The sequence below is a fragment of the Musa acuminata genome, chromosome BXJ2-9 (assembly GCF_036884655.1).
Source record: "Musa acuminata AAA Group cultivar baxijiao chromosome BXJ2-9, Cavendish_Baxijiao_AAA, whole genome shotgun sequence".
Taxonomy (NCBI): domain Eukaryota; kingdom Viridiplantae; phylum Streptophyta; class Magnoliopsida; order Zingiberales; family Musaceae; genus Musa; species Musa acuminata.
The window spans coordinates 11,511,385-11,530,000 of NC_088346.1; the positions used below are offsets into that span (position 1 = coordinate 11,511,385).

Consider the following 18,616-nt stretch of genomic DNA (forward strand, 5'->3'; position numbering starts at 1 on the left):
ATGCACACAAGGACAAAGGAAGCATGGTTTAAAATCTTGGTCAGGTGCTGATGTCTGACGGCATTCAGCTGATGTATCAACAATTCAAATGGTCGATGTTGTCCTGACCAGGAAAAGAGAGAGAAGAGGGAGGAGGAGGATCAGTGGAGAAGGAGATGGAGGACTAGCAGAGGGGGTGGAAAGAAGGAGAAGTTGAGGCAAAGAGGAGGATAAAATGGAGGAAATGACGGTGTACTGGGTGAAGACAGTGCTAACATAGTAGGTACGAGGAGGCAGTGACGGTGCAATAGGAAAGAGGATAGGTGGCAGCCAAGGAAAAGAGGGAGAGAGAGTGCATGAGAAAGATAAAGCGAAAGAGCACAAGGATGAGGAAATCAATAACAAACAAAAGAAATATAGCTATCAATACAGCAATTAAAAAAATATATAGAGGTACCAAACAATAAGCTTACCACCACTACCAACTGTACCAGGATATTCACTGTCCAGTATGTTCGGTACAGTGTGCTTATCAGGTGGCACAGCCCATATCAGATTGAACTGGTAAAAATCACATGATTGATTTCTTGGTCGACTGCTAAGCTCATTCCTTAACATTGTTGTCCAAGACTCCATTCATTCTTTATTTTTCCTATCTCAGTGTCTCAGTAGTGATTTACTTCAGAAAGAAAATGATGATGTTAATTAAATATAATAAAGTTAACAAGTCAACAAGGTGATGGACCCAATCTTTATATAATATAGGACACAACTGTGATGTTTTCTCAATAACTCATTCGCTGTGTACTTGCAAGTAGTAGTTTAATTAGAATATCAAATTACCACAAGCCAGGAAACATTCAATTTTTGTTTTTTTGGAAACTTATTGCTGCTTATTTTCAGTCATTGCTACTTTATCCTAGCCCTTGTTGTGGGCACCTATCGGGTCATGTTAAGATTCAAGTCTGTGTTTAATTGAATTACATCACAAAGGTATTTGGTGGGAGCCGTACAACAAAATTGAGAATGAGAAATAATACAAAGATCAAGGAATGGGTTGCTGCAATAAATGATGCTGGGTTGCGGCCTCCAGAAGGTTGGTGTTATCCTCACCGCTTTGGCTCTTTTGCACCACCCAGAGGCTTAACTGAAGATGAGACTTATGTTCAGTGGTTTGTTGATGGCCAAGCTGCATTTGAAGCAATTGCTTCTTCAATCGAACAAGCAAAATCAGAGGTTTGTTTGGTTTACATGATATGGCTTCTGTGAAAGTTAGACAATTTCTTGAAGTCAAGTACAAAATCTTTAAATAATTGGAAGCCTGATGCAGATATACATAACTGACTGGTGGTTGTGCCCAGAATTGCATCTGCGACGTCCTTTTAGTTTGCATGGCTCTTCGCGGCTTGATGCTATGCTAGAGGCAAAAGCAAAGCAAGGTGTTCAGGTACAATCTACCCAAAGCCACATCATTCAACACTTCAACATTTTCGTATCTACCATGTCCCTTAAGCCACAACTTGCATTCGTTCATTGTTTTTGCCTTTTTGGATTAGAATGATTTCTTGGCCACTACTCTGAAATTTCTAAGATGATTCATTTGGCTTTTCTCCAAATTATTAGGTAGTAAACCAGTAACCTTATTATTTGAGAAAGTTAATCTCATATTTTTTCACTTGTGTTGCATGATTCAATGACTGCTGCATGCAAATCATCCAATATATACACATCTAGTGAATTATTTGATAGGAACATTATAGAAATTTGCTTCTTATTTCTCTATGCTATTATCGGACTAATTACATTATGTGGACATATTTTTGGCCTTCATCAGAATTCTTTTTTCCAACTATGATGGCATTCATGGAATTTTGAAGCTGTTAATAAGTTTGGATGTTCATTTGAGAACAAGAGTGTTTTGGTTAACACAAAGTTAACATCAAAGGGGTAAGCGAAATTTGAGCATATTGATTGATCCTAAAAGTCCAAGTTTTTACTGGTGTGGTTCATTTGTACTCGTATGTTTCAAATTCTAGAACTGGGATGTGTCTATGCAATGGATGTGTAAGTTTTGGTATGGAAAATCTGGTGACACCTCTTGGCTCAGATGCCTTGTAATTGAATTAGGCAATCTCTGAACCAGGAGATGCCTACTAATTGAATTGTGGCAATCTTCTGACGTCTAGGAGATCTTAAATGCTCACAGTGTAGGTGTCAGACACATGAAAATAACTATACAAAGATGAAGAATGGAGTTTCATAAGATAGGTGTCTGATAAGGTTAGAAAAGGATCCAAATTAATTGCGTAACTAGCTATGTTTGAAATACTGCAAGCAAAGTTTATGATAGCATTACTTGGCAGTATAAGGAACCTAGCCAGACTGGTACATACTGGTTGGTACTAAAAATAAATAAATAAAGAGAAATAAAGGAGATGCTTGTTGGTACTTGGTCAATATTGTAATATACTCGCATACCACCATCTGATTCATCTTGTACATAGGAAATTTGAATTCCTTGATTCTAAAATTTTTCCAGTCTTGTGGGACCCTTTCATGATGATGATGATGATGATGATGTATCTCCTGGTTTACTTTTTTGATACAGTTAGTGCATTGCGTATTTCAGATAAGTAAAATATTTGGACATTTTGCCATGAATACAGTCTCTTCTTCATCTTTGCCAACCCAGTCTGTTGTTTGTCTCTGATGTGATGGAAAGTAGCTGCAATTTATAAAATATGAGAAGCTTTAGATTGAGTTTAAACTTCTAAAGGCATGCATATTTCTTTCTGAGTTTGCACTTGTTCTTGCATCTGGATGGCAAGGCATTTTCTGCCTGGGTGTTATGGTCTTCCTATGGTGTCTTTTGGATCTCAAGTAGGTTCAGTTCCCCCTTTCTGCTTCTATTTCCCACAATTAAAGTTGGTACGAATATTGATTTCTTACGTCATAGGTGACTCCTGGATTCTGCTGAGACTCATATAGGAGCATCTTTCAATTTTTATTTAGCACTTGTTGGTTGCTATAATGATAATATCATTTTTTATTCAAATTATTTTTAATCATTTTAATTAGAAGGTTAAGTTGACTACTTGCAGATTTATATTCTTCTTTACAAAGAAGTCCCTCTTGCTTTGAAGATCAACAGTGTATATAGTAAGAGAATATTACTGAACATTCATGAAAACATAAAGGTTCTTCGTTATCCAGATCATCTCTCAACTGGCATTTATTTATGGTACGAATTTTTTTTTATCATTTTATCTGCTTGATTGAGGGTATCTTATTATAATATGTTCGTAAAATATTTATGTTGAAAACTAGGTCCCATCATGAGAAAATTGTTACCATTGACAACCAAATAAGCTTCATTGGAGGACTTGATCTGTGCTTTGGCCGTTACGACAACTTTGAACACAAAGTTGGGGATATGCCTCCTCTTATTTGGCCTGGAAAGGACTATTATAATCCGAGGTAACTGTCTCATTTTAACATATAGCTGAGAACAAATTTATAATAGTTCTGTAATCTAACCTTTTGTTTGTGAATCTCTCATTTATATCATGTTTTTTTATATAGGGAATCTGAACCAAATTCTTGGGAAGATACTATGAAAGATGAATTGGACCGTGGAAAATATCCTCGCATGCCCTGGCATGATGTTCAATGTGCTTTATGGGGACCACCTTGTCATGATGTTGCAAGGCACTTTGTTCAACGCTGGAATTATGCCAAGGTTGCTTTTCTATTCAGAGGTGGCATTTCTGATTTACTATCAGAGGCTTGTTTTCTTGTGGACACTTACCATTTTTTATCTTCTTATTTTTTGTCTCCTAGAGAAGTAAAGCTCCAAATGAGAAAACAATTCCATTGTTGGTACCTCAGCATCACATGGTTATTCCACATTACATGGGAAGTAGAGAAATGAACCATCAAAACGACAAACAAAATGCAATCCCAGAGGATGTTGGAAAGCATACCTTCTCCCGTTCATGTCAAGATATTCCACTGCTTTTACCCCATGAACCTGATGGAACAGCAACAACAAATAGTGATAAGGTTCATGGATTGGATAGGATTTGTGGTCTTTCAGAGCATCCAAATAAAACTAGCCAAAGCCAACCTGTGTCTTTGATAAAAACAAAAATTGAGCATTCAGTTCAAGATATGCAGATGAAAGGTTTTATCGATGATTATAGTTATCCAAAAACTCAGAGGGAACAAGATTTTAATATGTTCGTCCAGCCACCTATTCAGAATGCAGACTGGTGGGTAACACATGAGCGAGGCAGTCAAGTTGTATCTACAGATGAATCTAGACAAGTTGGTCCACGCACGCCATGCCGTTGTCAGGTTGGTATAAGTCTATTGTTTGTAAAAAGATGATTATGATTTTTTTTATTCAAATATTCATTATTTTATTACTTTGTTGTTAATAGTTTTAGAAACATGTCATTAGTAATAATGTTTTGTTAAACTACATCATGCTGAGTTGGGTTTGGATTTTCTTATCTTTTTTTTTTTTACTTAGATAACTCTGGATCAAAATAAAGCTTGATTTCATTATACATTAATAGCAATTGCTTGTTTAACAAAATACTGAACAGTTATCTAAATTCTAAAGCACACATTAGAATTAGAAATTATTCTACTAATCCATTAAACAGAGAATTTTTGAACTTAACAAACCAAGCAACTCTTACCTTGACTCCATCTATACACACTTTGATCAGTTTTGAGTATAAGAGACACTAGAAATCATAAGAACATACAATTGGAATTAAATTTACTTATGATACTTGTTTTTGAGTATTGAAACTTGAAAGTACGAAAATTTGAGATGATAGATCTTTTACAAGTTTCAGAAGAAACAGGTTGTAATTTGATGCCTGATTTGTCTATTTGGTTTTTAAATTGATTTCTAACAGATTTGATCAGTCTCAAGTTTGATTAGACTTTTGGAAACAGATGAACACATATGGTACTTGTTATTTCATGATGAAAGGATGCAACTTTAAGAATATAGACTTACAACAGATTTCAGAAACAAAGAGAGGTCAATACTTGATAAACAATTTGTTGTTGTGGCTACTCAGTTGATCAACTTAAACCATCAAATTTTATGATTACATCTTGATAATTACCTAGGGTTCAGGTTAATCGACTCCATGAGCATCAATAGAAGTTTAGTTGGAAGTGGAAAGTTCTTTATTCTGCCATTTTTAAATCTCATATTGATGGATTTAGGGATAACTTATCTTGAGAATCTAATGTTTGTTATATATCTGGACATTATAGACTGATATTTTACAAGTATCTCACATTTAATCTGATATTAGATTCTGATATTTTACAAGAATTTTTGAACTTAACAAACCAAGAAACTCTTACCTTGAGTCCATCTATACTGAGATGAATACCTACTTTTATCAGCTTGGAGTATAAGAGATACTAGAAATCATAAGAACATAAAATTGGAATTAAATTTACTTTTTTTTTAGTATTGAAACTTGAAAGTGTGAAATTTTGAGATGATAGATCTTTTACAAGTTTCAGAAGAAACAGGTTGTAATTTGATGCCTGATTTGTCTATTTGGTTTTTAAATTGATTGCTAACAGATTTGATCAGTCTCAAGTTTGAGGAGACTTTTGGAAACAGATGAATACTTATGGTGGTTGTTTGTGCATGATGAAAGGATGCAACTTTAAGAATATAGACTTACAACAGGTTTCAGAAAAAAAGAGAAGTCAATACTTGATAAACAATTTGTTGTTGTGGCTACTCAGTTGATCAATGTAAACCTCGAATTTTATGATTACATCTTGATAATTACATAGGTTTCAGGTTAATCGATTGAGACTCCATGAGCATCAATAGAAGTTTAGTTGGAAGTGGAAAGTTCTTTATTCTGCCATTTTTAAATCTCATATTGATGGATGTAGGGATAACTAATCTTGAGAATCTAATGTTTGTTATATATCTGAACATTATAGATTCTGATATTTTATAAATCTCTCACATTCAATCTGATATTGTGAAATTTTTGGATTGGACAATGACTTTTATAATACCCATGTTTGATGAGTAGTTGAACACGAATATGTTTGACTTGGATTAGTTAAGATTGATGCGGAAAATTATTAACACTGGTTGTATCTGACCCCTGGCAGCAGTCATGCAAATGCAGATTTTTTCCAATCAAGATTTTAGTTTCTCATCATTCTTTTCCTTGTAACATGCCGGTCCACTATCTACTAGTTCACATGGGTCAGATTAGGTAGTTGTATTTTGGCATGGGCGCTTTGTTAATCCGTCATAATGTCAGCATATTCCATAGTATATCGTGTCAACACATTTATACATAGCCATAATGACGCTCATGTTTATGCTAAATTCTGTTGATTTCTCTGTTCCTTGAGATATATGGTACACATCACATGATTTTTGTAGCTAAAAATTTCTTTGGATAATAGAAAGGGTAGTTGTTTAGTTTATATGAATTCAAGGTATACCTGTTTTCAAAGCTGTCTAGAGGATTTCTTTGGGCACCAGGTTATTAGAAGTGTCAGTCAATGGTCAGCTGGAACAAGCCAAACTGAAGAGAGCATTCACAAAGCTTATGTTCATCTTATTGAGAAAGCAGAGTACTTCCTATACATTGAGGTAAACGATTTTTTCGTAGAGTTAATGCAAGTTTTTTCCTGCCCCTTAAATGATTGTGTTTTAGTGATAATTTTTTTTCAAGGTTTTTTATACCAGTTGGATTGATATGTACTGACTGGTATATATCAGACTGATCAAATATTGATATCAACATCTATCTTGATACCCATACATGTATAGCTCATTTTTTACTTTCTTTATTATTTTATTCAATGATACTGGATGGTAGAATTTGGTATACTGCCTATATATCGGTACCACAGTGGTCCAATATCTTACAGATACCTGGTATTATGCTGGCATTTAGAACCTTGGTCTTTTATTGTTACACTCAAAATTTATCTCATAATGAATATATGATGAAGCCTCCTAACTAGAAAGTTTTGTGCTAGCTATCATGCTGGCTTCAGCGATAGCATCTTGATGATAATATAGAAACCTAACGAACATTGTGTTGTGAGCTACACTGGAAATATAACAAATACCTGCATTGTGAGGATGTGCTGGGTAATGAAATGGTCATATGCAACTGTGTATGGGCTTGTGGCAGATGACATTATGAAGCTTCTCATAAGCATTGATTGGAGTGAGACTAGTCCAATCATTAGCTTTTTGATTGGTCATATGAGTTAATTTGGGATAAGAAATGTTTAATGAGTTATGATTAACCAAGAGTATGTGAGGAAGTAAATGTTCTGAGTAATCTATAAAATCTGTTGAAGGTTCTGTTATCTGGACTTACGATGAGAACTTCTCCTAATGATCATTGTTCATGCAAAGAACTGGGAGCTATATGAAGAGATTGAAAAAAATGGAATTACCTTGCTCACTGTTAATGAATTTAACAAGCTCTGACATGCAACACATGATAAAAGTGCATCAAGTTCAAACAGCTTAACCTTTAGTTTCTCTGGGTTGCCTGCAGCCTCATGATTTAGAATGATAAAAAGCAATAGTAGATAATAGGAAGAGAATTAAAGATTTTAGTTGCAACATAAAGAATGTAACTACATCATACAGGACATATTTGCAATTTATTTCTGATTATAAACATAAATGAAAGAGGAAAGTGCAGGAGGTAAACAAACAATAAAATCATTGATGAAGGTCAGCAGGATCCTCAAAAGGTTCAAATTTTGAAAGAGACATAGGCAAGCAAAGGTTCAAATTTTGAGAGACATAGGAAAGTCAGCAAAGCTGATGAAGGAATTACAGTATAGTTTATGGGAGAAGACATTGTGTCTCTAGAAACATTATCATGCTAGCAAAATGAGCAGTAGGACTGACCTTCTTTACATGGCGGAAGGAAGAAATTTGATGCACTTCAAAACTTTCAAATGATAAGTTGAAGATTGGCCGATAAATATATTGTTGAAGTTTGAGCTGTAAAATAATCAAAGACATGTACTAATGTGATATATGCAATTGCTAAAGGTGCATCTAACGTGTTTGTATGTCATAGGCATATCAAGGCTCAAATACCAAAGGCCCATGGTTTTACTAAGGAACAAACTATGGTTTGTCGTACCATGACATACCGCTCGATACGAGCAGTATGTACCAATCCAACAAGGGACTAGTATGGGTGGTACATTGGTCCGCCCTCATATACTATATGTCGGTATGCTCGGTACAACTCGGTATGTACTGTACTGATAGTTGGTCGGTACATCGGTATGGACTGGTAAGACGAACCTTGGAACAAACTATTTACCATGAATCTTTTTTAAATGCTTATGAACTAAAAAGCAAGGTTTAGAAGATTGGAATCTAAGTCTACAATCCACAAAATTTATCACTAAGATTGACCCAAATTAGTCAAATTAATGGAAGTGGATTGTTGGTTATGAATGTCCACAAGTGGTCAAATTGTGGCTCAAAATTATTGGAATAGGTTGAATTTTGCTATGTTAATTAAGATTGGTCAGAATTTATGTGATTCCATTTAGATTATAATTACTAAAGACCAATCAAATTTGTTTATGATGATAGGCAATGGCATAGTATCTACTTGGGATTTAGTTTACTAGCAGTGATCCTTAGTCAAGGATCACTGCTACTCCCTAGCTTCTCGTTATCAAGATATGAATTAGAATATGATCTTTAAAAAAAAAACTTTGGTGTTGTCTTATGATAAATGTGTTCTATTTCATCTCAATGATCTCTTATGACTTTTTCACTTGCATAATTGATTGTTTCTATTAAATAGGGCAATAAATACTGACATCAAATGGTCTCCAATAAGAACTATTGGAGTAAACATTTTTTTTTGTTATTGAGCATAGATATTTGACTTTTATGTTCTACTTACCTTTAAATTTAGAGAAAGCATACCTGTGAAGCCATATCAATCTAGTTTGGACAAGATTGCTAGAATATTTATTCATAAATGCAAACAAACCATCAACCAGAAACTAATTTATTATTGATATGGACAGAGGATTCTGTTGCAGCTCTAGTTTTCAAAGTATAACAACTTTGCCTCTTGCTTTTGAATTGTTTTGACATGTCCTTTCCTGGTTACAGTTTTGTACCTATTGATGCAGATTGTTTTGTTCCCCATCCATAGGTTATTTCCATTGCCCATGTGCTACCAAGATATCTTCTATGTGTTCAGGTCCTTCAATGATGATATTAACATAGAACTCTTCTAGAATAATTTAGTCACTTTTAAAATTAAGCAATCCACCCCATAGTAACTCTGCTTAGTTTTCTATTCTTCTTTATGGACTGTTTAGGATTTTTTTATATAAACAGTTACGAGGGTTCCTTTTGCTATGTGATTTATACTTTTGTGACTTTGTGGTTAGAAAGAGAATAGTTTTTTGGCTGACATGTCTTAGCTTCCAACTCAAGCTTATGCTTCCAACTCAAGCTTATTTAAGTTCTTAACTGCATCTTGTGTTAAATATCATTTGTTTAATGTTTCAAGATATAATTACATTATCAAATATAACAAAGTTTCATATATGTCCAAATTATTTCTGAATATCTATCTGCCTTTTCCAGAACCAATTCTTCATATCAGGTCTTTCAGGAGATGATACAATAAGAAACCGTGCACTAGAAGCATTATACCAGCGAATCATTCGCGCAGAAAAAGAGAAGAAGTGTTTCAGGGTTATTATCGTTTTACCCTTATTACCTGGTTTTCAGGTAATACTAAAAATGCACCTTATTTATTTTTTTGTTAGTGCTTTTTCTGAACATATTTAGCAACAGGGTGGCATTGATGATGGTGGTTCTGCATCTGTGAGGGCAATAATGCATTGGCAGTATCAAACCATTTGTAGAGGGTCGAACTCGATATTGCAAAAACTTCATGATACAATAGGTCCTAGAGCACATGACTTTATTTCATTTTATGGCCTTCGAACATATGGGAGACTTTTTGATGGAGGTCCTCTGGTAACCAATCAGGTGAAGCCAATTAAATTATTTGTAATTTTCTTACTTTATTTTCCTATGTCAATATGATTATAACTTAGAACAACTTTTCATCTTGGACCTTAGGAGGCATATTTTGTCCCTCTATAAATTTTCTCTAGCATATAATTTGAAGTTAAACTTCTTACTGATCTAGTCCTAAAGTGTACATAATATATTAAAAATAGTCTACAAATAGTTAAGAAAACAGGATTCAATTAGATGTGCAATCTGTTTTTACTCATGAGCCCTAGTGTTATTAATAGGCGCTTGGGTGTTCGCCTAGGTGCTCGTGCGAGGTGAGGTGAGGCCCAAGCACCTCACACAAGGTCCAGGCGACGTGCTTCACTGAAGCGCCACTTGGACGCTTGCTTGAGCCCAGGCACTGGGCGCCTCGGGTGAGCGCTCGATTGAATTCCACGAGTTTAACCGGATTGTGGACTCCTGTTTAATTTAACGGTAACTTGGTTGGTTCAATCTAACAAACTAAGCCCAATAATAAACCCCAAAATACCCCCGACCTAGTAAATCCCAGGCTCTCTCATCACCCAACCCACCTCTAGTCTATCGTTGCTCCCTCTGTGTGCAACTTCCTCCACCGCTGATAGATAGGTTTGAATCTTCCTCCGTCGCTGCTACTTTCGTGCATAGCTCCCTATACCGTCATTGTTTTCATGTGCAGCTTCCTTCGCCACCGAGGGTCAAGTCTGTAGCTTCCTCCACCCTCTATGTCGCCATCCACATCTTCTTTCGTTGCTAATACCGTTGTCATTTAAAAATGTTAATATGTTATTATTCCTTATTTAGAACTGATAACCCCTATTTAGAACTTTTAATCCCTATTTAGAACTATTAATCCTATTTAAAATTGTTATTAGTCCCTATTTGGCATTGTTAATCCCTATTTAGAACTATTATTAAGGTTTTAGGAATAATGACAAGTGTACAAAATCATTTAGAAGATTTGTCAAAAAAACTCGAGAAAGGATCCCTGTTGGATTTGATGTAAAACTTTATTGTTTTGACATTTTTGTTATTAAAAGATGAACAATATGACTTTGTACTTTATATGTTTTCAATTTGATGTTGCATTATTATTTTTATAATCATATTTACCTATCATAATATATTTTTTATATTTTAATATTCTAGAGCATCTCGCTTCACTCAGGTAGGCGCTTAGCGCCTTAGGTGTTTTGAGACCTTGTTGGCACCTAGTACTTTTAAAAACACTGATGAGCCTTAGAAAAAGTTTTGCATAGATGTATGTTTTAAAATGGATTTGAGTGCATATTCAAAAACTAATAGGGCAGGATAACAAAAAGAAAATCAAGGATGGGACAGGTTAAAATAATTGAGACATGAAAGGAATATGCTTGATATTGTAAAAACATGACACATTAGATTATAAGAGGCCTTAGAAAAAACAACAATTTTCTAGCCCTAATTTTATATAACATTAGATATTAACTGCTATGACTAAAGAGCTTGATTTATTTTCTAGTCACCAATATGTATCTTAGGTATGCTACCTGTTAACCATGCAGCTATATACAGATTGGGTACAAGGTTAGATATCAGATCAGGCAGACACAACAATGGACAAGTTTGTGTAAAGAAAATCACCTGTTTGCATGTTCCGAAGTTGTGCATTTGCTGCAATCATGTGTACATGGACACAAGGCTTTTGAGAGTGCATGCCCTCTGATATATTTCTAGTGAACTTAAAATATCCATCTGCTAGGTACTACTGCTACTATGATGCATTAATTTCATAGAATCTTCTTCCATATGTCGTCATTAATCATCCAAATTGTACTGCAGCAGTATTCCTATTAGAGAAATAACTGCAAGTTTTGACTATTAATATTAGATCTCAATTTGTTTCATAATTCTTAGTTTCTTGTTCCTAAATGTACAGTGTTATGAGGTACCTTGTTTATAGCTTTTTATTCTCTCAGGTGTATGTGCATAGCAAATTGATGATAATTGATGATCGTGAGGTGTTGATTGGTTCAGCAAACATAAATGATAGAAGCTTGTTAGGCTCAAGAGATTCAGAGGTATAATGACTACTTTGTTCTACCTCCTTCATGTTAATAAAAATACAAAATGAATGAAGCAGGCAAAACAAACATGTGTTCCAAAAAGGATTGCCATTTTCCTTTACAGATATATGTGATGCATATACCATGTTGATAAAAGATTTTCACTTACTAACCTATACATTTTGATGATTTGAATAAGTCATTTTTTGGACAAGTAAATAACAAATGATTTGTATTTTTTAAAATTATTTGGCCTTTACATGGTAAGTTAAGGAATTGTCATGACCCTGTGTGAATGTCTAACCGAAGTATTAATTGTTAAAATGCTTCTTTTCAACTTTGATGATTTTATATTTGGATTTTCATATTGTATCGCTTTTAGTAATTGGAAACTTGCTACTTGCTAGCCATGAATGCTAATGTTCTTATTCCATATGCATAGATCAGTTTGTCTAGGGCATTGCCTTTTGTAGAGCTCAATGATAAGAAAAGATCCATATGTGACCCCAGATATGTGGGACGTATAGCTCATTCTTGTTGTGCTCCTAAGAGATTTGCATCTCTGTGCTCTCTGAGAAGATATGGATTTTTTGAGGCATTTCATAGGTGGTGAAGCACATTATTTAGCTTCCCTACTTATGGTTTCATGATAATAGTTATACATATTAGAATTGTATGGCTTCATTTTTTTGCAGCTTATAATTATCTCATATTTACAGTTTTCTATAGCACATAGGAAGAACCAAGTCTTGATTTCAAGCATCCGTATCCTGCAGATGAGGTTTACTCCAATAAATAGTACTTGAAGGGGTGATTTTCATCCGGGATGTGTGATTGTGTTTTGGAAGATTAAACTAGCCTATTTGCTTACATTTTCATTATAAATCTCCATCTCCTGAAGCAGTGTGAGTGCAGCAAGCTAAACTTCCATAGTGGATTTCAGTCTAAAGGGAATACTTCAACACATTGTTGATACATTTCAAACTTTAACAGTTGCAGCCTATCATAAAGACAAAACAGTATACTACAGCAAATTTCCCTACACTATTGAAGCTTGTTGTTGTACATTACAGTAGGTGCCTATTAGGAAAAGGGAGATATGGTGATTGCAAATTAAAAGTCAATATTACTGCCATTCACTAGAGCTACGGTTCTACTTAGACTTTATCATTTTCGTATTTAGAGAAAGTTTTGTATGCCAGAAAAGAAGGCATCTTTGAACATCTAGTTTTACTGGATTGATTCTTACATTGCAGCATTTCTGTGGACTATTGTATTTGCTTCTTTGACATAAATTTGTCTTGGCTTGACTATCAGCCTGCTTTTTTTGCTTACTCAGATTGGTATACTTATAGAAGATAAAGAATATGTTGACTCATTCATGAATGGAAAGCCTTGGAAAGCTGGAAAGTTTTCTCTTAGCCTTCGCCTCTCACTGTGGTTGGAACATCTAGGTCTTCATGCTGGAGAGGTTTGTAGTTGATTTACTAAATACTCCAATGCTTTTATCAGATTCAAGAAGTTTCAGTTATTTAGTAACTTTAATTCATTGGGCATGATGATCAAGCCCTGTTTAAATGCTCCTATTTGAATAGAACTATGGTTTAGCAACCAAAATCATGTGATGTGCTCATTTTTTGGTCATTATGTCAGATACCGGATGGAAACCATGGCATAATATTAAATAATCCAGCATTCTTAGCTTTACTTATTGCTAGAAATATAAGATTCTTTGGTTTTATCTTTGTGGATATCTCTGCATGTTTTTTCTTTTCCTTTGTTTGTTCATATCGTTTTACTCAGTTTCCTCATGCCATTGTTAATTTGCAGAGGCCCTGTATCCAAATAGTCTTAAAAGATAAAACTATCTGTTAGATTAATTCCTTTACTCTAGTACGAGTGATGCTTCTGTTGCAAGATGACTTTACACCATTAAGTTTGTTAATGGAAAACAAAAGAGAAATAGCTAGTTAAGTTTAGGATATTCTACTATATTTGATATATAATTCATTTTAACCCTTACAGATCAGTAAGATCAGGGATCCAATCAATAATGCAGCATACAAGGACATCTGGATGGCGACAGCTGAGGTGTGAAAATTTAATGACTTGATGAAGCAATTATTCTTCTTTTACGAGGCTCATCTTGACTCCCTTTGTTTATCATCATAAAGTCTTTGCATTATAAAGAATCAATCAGATTGGTTGTAACTTCTCCTGCACATGCCAAAAAATAAAATAAAATTAGACGGATAAATTTTCTGTGTAGAACATATGTGCATGTACAAAATTCTCCTAGTGATGCATTCATGGTTATGATGAATGATCAAATTTTGTAGCACATTCAGACACCAACATAAAATTCAAACTAGCAATAAAGCTCAACTTACTATGTTTCTAGGAAGTAGTTAGAAGTTACAATGGACAGACCTTAATGGGCATGGAATTGTTGAATGTTGAGAATCATCTTTATACAAAAGCCAAGTACTATTTTCAGTGACTTAAATATGATCGTAATTATAGTCTTTAAGGCAACCCATCACATCCATGTCAATACAAATCAGGTTTCGGCTTGCACATGTTTATTCTTCAATGTAGATGAATTTTTTTCTCAAAATCAACATTTAGAGCCTATATCAAAAAAATTTCATATCTTGGATTAAGAATATAAATTGATTGTGCTTTTTGCTTCCCTATCCATCACTTCTAAGTTTTTGATTTTATCTCTTAGCAGACAAATACCATAATCTACCAGGAAGTCTTTTCGTGTGTTCCTAACGATCTTATCCACTGCAGGTATCACAACTTGAGCTTGTTGTTTATTTTCCTAGTTTCTTTGCAAATGTCCGTTTCACTCATTCTGAACAATGTCAAATTTTTCCAGAGCTACATTTCGAGAAAGCACCAACTACTTCAAGGAGAAACTTGGGTACACAACTATTGATTTGGGTATTTCTTCGGAGAAGAAGGATCCTAATCATAAAGAACACAAAGGCACAGATCCAATACAGAGGCTAGAGTCGGTGAGAGGTCACCTTGTTTCTTTTCCCCTGAAATTCATGTGCAATGAGGATTTGAGGCCTGCCTTCAGTCAAGGTGAGTTCTATGTCTGGCCTTTAGTTTTTCTTTAGGCTTATTTATCTGATGCCATCTTTTTTTATCACCACGATATGCTTCAAAGCAAGGCCAGCATGACAACACTTGTTGCTTGTAAATTCTAATATAAGGAAAGCTTAGCCATTCTTTTTGAACAAAGTTGGTATTCCAAGAAGCCTATCTGTCCATTCAACCATTCTTTGCAAGAACTATTTTGTATTTTTTAGGTGTAACTTGTAAAGTTGTCATATTGAAAAGCATAATTGCCTGAAAGGGTTATTGGGGCAAAATCAAATTGATGGATGTTCTCGCACAGTTCTTTTAATAATTCCATATAAATAGGAAAAAGTTCTTTCTATTCTTGTTCAATTATGGATAACTTTTTCTCAGTTTCTGGATCTATTCAAGTCGTGTTTCCCTTTACGGACTTTCTAGCATCCTTGCAACAGAACCATTGGACAAATTAGGCCGTTTCTAATAGCTAATGCCTACTCTGGACCCTAGCACAATAATGTTTGGTTTGTTCTTTGGCAATAATAAGGCATAACCATCAGAAATAGATAGAAATCGATAGCTCAAATTCCGTCTTCATTATTTACTGTTTGTATAAAAAAAACAAAAAAACACAATAATCTGATCTAACCTAGGTACTAAAGCGTTACAACCTTAATCGGTGGTTTTGTCTAATTGGGCTTTTGAGGATAGAAAGTTATTTTTTGATAAGAAATACCAAAATACTAAGAGAAACCGTTGTTAAAATTCTTGACAACAATGACATGAGGTAACAAGTTTTGTTTTCACATTAGTTTCATTGTGTTTCTATTATGATGGTTTAGAAACATATTTTGATCTTAAATTTTCTTATATTTTCCTGTTATAAGTGATCATACTTGTACATGATGGAAGAATATGGGATGTTTATAAGCTTCTGCTTCCTTTTTTAAACTTTTATCTTTGGTTTCTTCGTTCTGATTGTCGTTTTAATCGGAGTTGGATTTGCTTTATTATTATTATTATTATTTTCTAACAATGTGAGCGTAGTCTTTAGGATGCAAACTCGATATGGCATGTTTCTCTTGGTGGATACTTTAGTCGTAGCATGATTCTGTGATATCGGAACAATCTTCTAAGGCATTACTCATTATTATTTTATATGAGTTTTCGTTCCATCCGTATGGACTTAGATTACTAATTTCCCCTTTTCTTTATAGATATACCGTAATTCCATGTCATTTTGATTTTAAAGGGGAAATGGAATAGGTTAGAAAGATAGTGTGGACTTTATAGTATTTTCATTTCTTATTTGTATTATCATCACTATAGAATTGTTTGATGTGTCTAAGGTTTAAAATGAATCCAGATCTAGTGTTTGAGCATGTTATAAGTTCATCGTTGGATGCTTAAATTAATCAAGTTTGACCGTCAACTTAAGTTACTTAAGAAAAATATAAGGAGCACATGTGATCTTTTTTATAAGATGCTCGATAACCATTCAAGATGAGTAAAAAGTTAATTCATATGATAAGTCTACGTTTGATTATTATTGACATGGCTTGTAAGAAATTATTCGAACATACTATTTTATCTTTTCGGATTTGTGAGTGAATAAAGATAATCTGACAGATTTATACTCATCATCACAAAATAGTTATGCTGATTATAAAAATATACAATGAACCATCAAGTATTATAATTATTAATAGTTGAGTTATCCACGTAAAGGATCTATTAGATTTTGTTTTCGCCGGTCTGCATGAAGTGATAAACGAGCATTATTCCTTTTTCCACTGCTCCACCGCTCTCTCAAGCTATGATGTCTTCCTCCAAACTCTAAAGAAGAAAGGAATAGACTAGTTTTAGAAACCCAACTCGACGAGAAGACAAAAACGAGAGTCCACTTAAGTTGGAAGGAATCAACAAACCCAATTCACAAGTTATACATGATCGATGGTGAGCAAATCTCGACCTTTCATTAAGGAGAGAAATGCTCTCTACACCTAAGACGATAAGGAACAATGACAAGAATAAACAACACAAGTTGGTTCTGCATGCTGCTGATTCATTATGACCTTTGCTTTTGCTTGATGGTTTAAACCACAATGTGAAACGGTCCGACCTTATTGACAATCCCACCTCCAAAAATTATTGCTTTGTGATAGAGAAGTGAGTTTGCTTTAATGCCCTCTCAATACAATAACATATCATCTTAATTTTTTATTTATATTTTTTTATTAAAATATTTTCCTATTATTTCTCTCTCTCTCTCTCTCTCTCTCTCTCTCTCACATCACTAACATTAATTATTTTATCGATTATTTTATCTTTAGGTATAAAAATATCTGATTATTCATATATATATATATATATATATATATATATATATATATATATATCATCGATATCTAATTGTTCATAAATAAAAATATTTTTTTATCAACTCTCATTCTTTCGGTGTATAAAATTATTTATTGTGCCCATCTTTAAGATACTTTAACGATGGATGACATATTTGTACATGCATTCCATCTCGGTCAACACCTACCGAAATAATAAACATGTGAGACGGCTACTTTCATACTTGTAAACACACATAAAGTGTCAATTGGGCTATTTTAAACTAATAAACTTGGTCAAAAAATGACCCTAAGAGCGCTGCACAACATTGACGTGCAACCACTCCCACTGCGCGTGTGACTCAGCCACCTACCGCGAAAGCCTTCGTCCTCCTATAAAGCCCCACCCGGACCTCATCGGCTTCCACCACAACTCACAACTCACCTCAAGAAGCTTCACCCATGGCTTCCGGATCTTGGACGCTCGAGATGGAGTCCTCCGTCGAGGCATCTCGACTGTTCAGGGCCGCCGCCCTCGACTGGCACTCCTTGGCTCCTAAGGTCGTGCCGGAGATCGTCGTCAGCGGCGCCGTCCTCGAAGGCGACGGCTCTGTTGGGTCCGTAAGGCAGCTCAACTTCTCACCAGGTACGACCCACTACGAGAAAGCTTGACTGACACGGTACGGTACATGCATGGTGACACGTACGTTATCGTATTGACTGCAGCACTACCATTCGGCTACGTGAAGGAGCGGCTGGACTTTGTGGACGTTGACAAGTTCGAGTGCAAGCAGACCCTCTTCGAAGGAGGCCACATCGGGACGAAGCTGGAGATAGCGACGAGCCATTTCAAGTTCGAGCCGGCCTCCGGCGGAGGATGTGTGCTGAAGGTGGTGACCACCTACAAACTCCTGCCTGGAGTTGAGGACGACCAGAGCGAGATAGTGAGGTCTAAGGAGACTGTGACGGGAATCATCAAGGCCGCAGAAGCTTACCTCGTCGCCAATCCTGATGCCTATGTGTAGATCGATCGAGTATCTATCGAGTTTGCGTGAGATTTCCTTCGT

General features: G+C 35.0%; 2 protein-coding genes across 6 annotated transcripts in view; both read left to right on the forward strand.

Annotated features, from left to right (window-relative positions):
• Positions 1-15,574, forward strand: part of LOC103998083 (phospholipase D zeta 1) — a 37,071-nt gene extending 21,497 nt beyond the window's left edge. For 3 of the 5 annotated variants that reach the window (XM_009419474.3, XM_018818510.2, XM_065125732.1), the window contains 14 exons: positions 973-1,215; positions 1,310-1,426; positions 3,081-3,220; positions 3,307-3,456; positions 3,562-3,718; positions 3,820-4,335; positions 6,536-6,646; positions 9,656-9,802; positions 9,869-10,066; positions 12,034-12,135; positions 13,460-13,591; positions 14,146-14,211; positions 14,855-14,916; positions 15,005-15,574. In XM_009419474.3, the coding sequence (XP_009417749.2) occupies positions 973-1,215; positions 1,310-1,426; positions 3,081-3,220; positions 3,307-3,456; positions 3,562-3,718; positions 3,820-4,335; positions 6,536-6,646; positions 9,656-9,802; positions 9,869-10,066; positions 12,034-12,135; positions 13,460-13,591; positions 14,146-14,211; positions 14,855-14,916; positions 15,005-15,251 (2,388 nt within the window). In that variant the 3' untranslated portion in view covers positions 15,252-15,574. Of the gene's footprint in view, positions 1-972; positions 1,216-1,309; positions 1,427-3,080; positions 3,221-3,306; positions 3,457-3,561; positions 3,719-3,819; positions 4,336-6,535; positions 6,647-9,655; positions 9,803-9,868; positions 10,067-11,619; positions 11,768-12,033; positions 12,136-13,459; positions 13,592-14,145; positions 14,212-14,854; positions 14,917-15,004 lie in introns of those variants that run through there. The other 2 variants (XM_065125731.1, XM_065125733.1) reach the window with 2 other exon arrangements.
• Positions 15,575-17,964: 2,390 nt separating this feature from the next.
• Positions 17,965-18,616, forward strand: part of LOC135623138 (pathogenesis-related protein 1-like) — an 870-nt gene continuing 218 nt past the window's right edge. Inside the window, exons 1-2 of the mRNA XM_065125734.1 lie at positions 17,965-18,195; positions 18,276-18,616. The exon at positions 18,276-18,616 is cut by the window's right edge and continues 218 nt beyond it. Of these exons, the coding sequence (XP_064981806.1) occupies positions 18,012-18,195; positions 18,276-18,574 (483 nt within the window). The 5' untranslated portion in view covers positions 17,965-18,011 and the 3' untranslated portion in view covers positions 18,575-18,616. The remainder of the gene's footprint in view (positions 18,196-18,275) is intronic.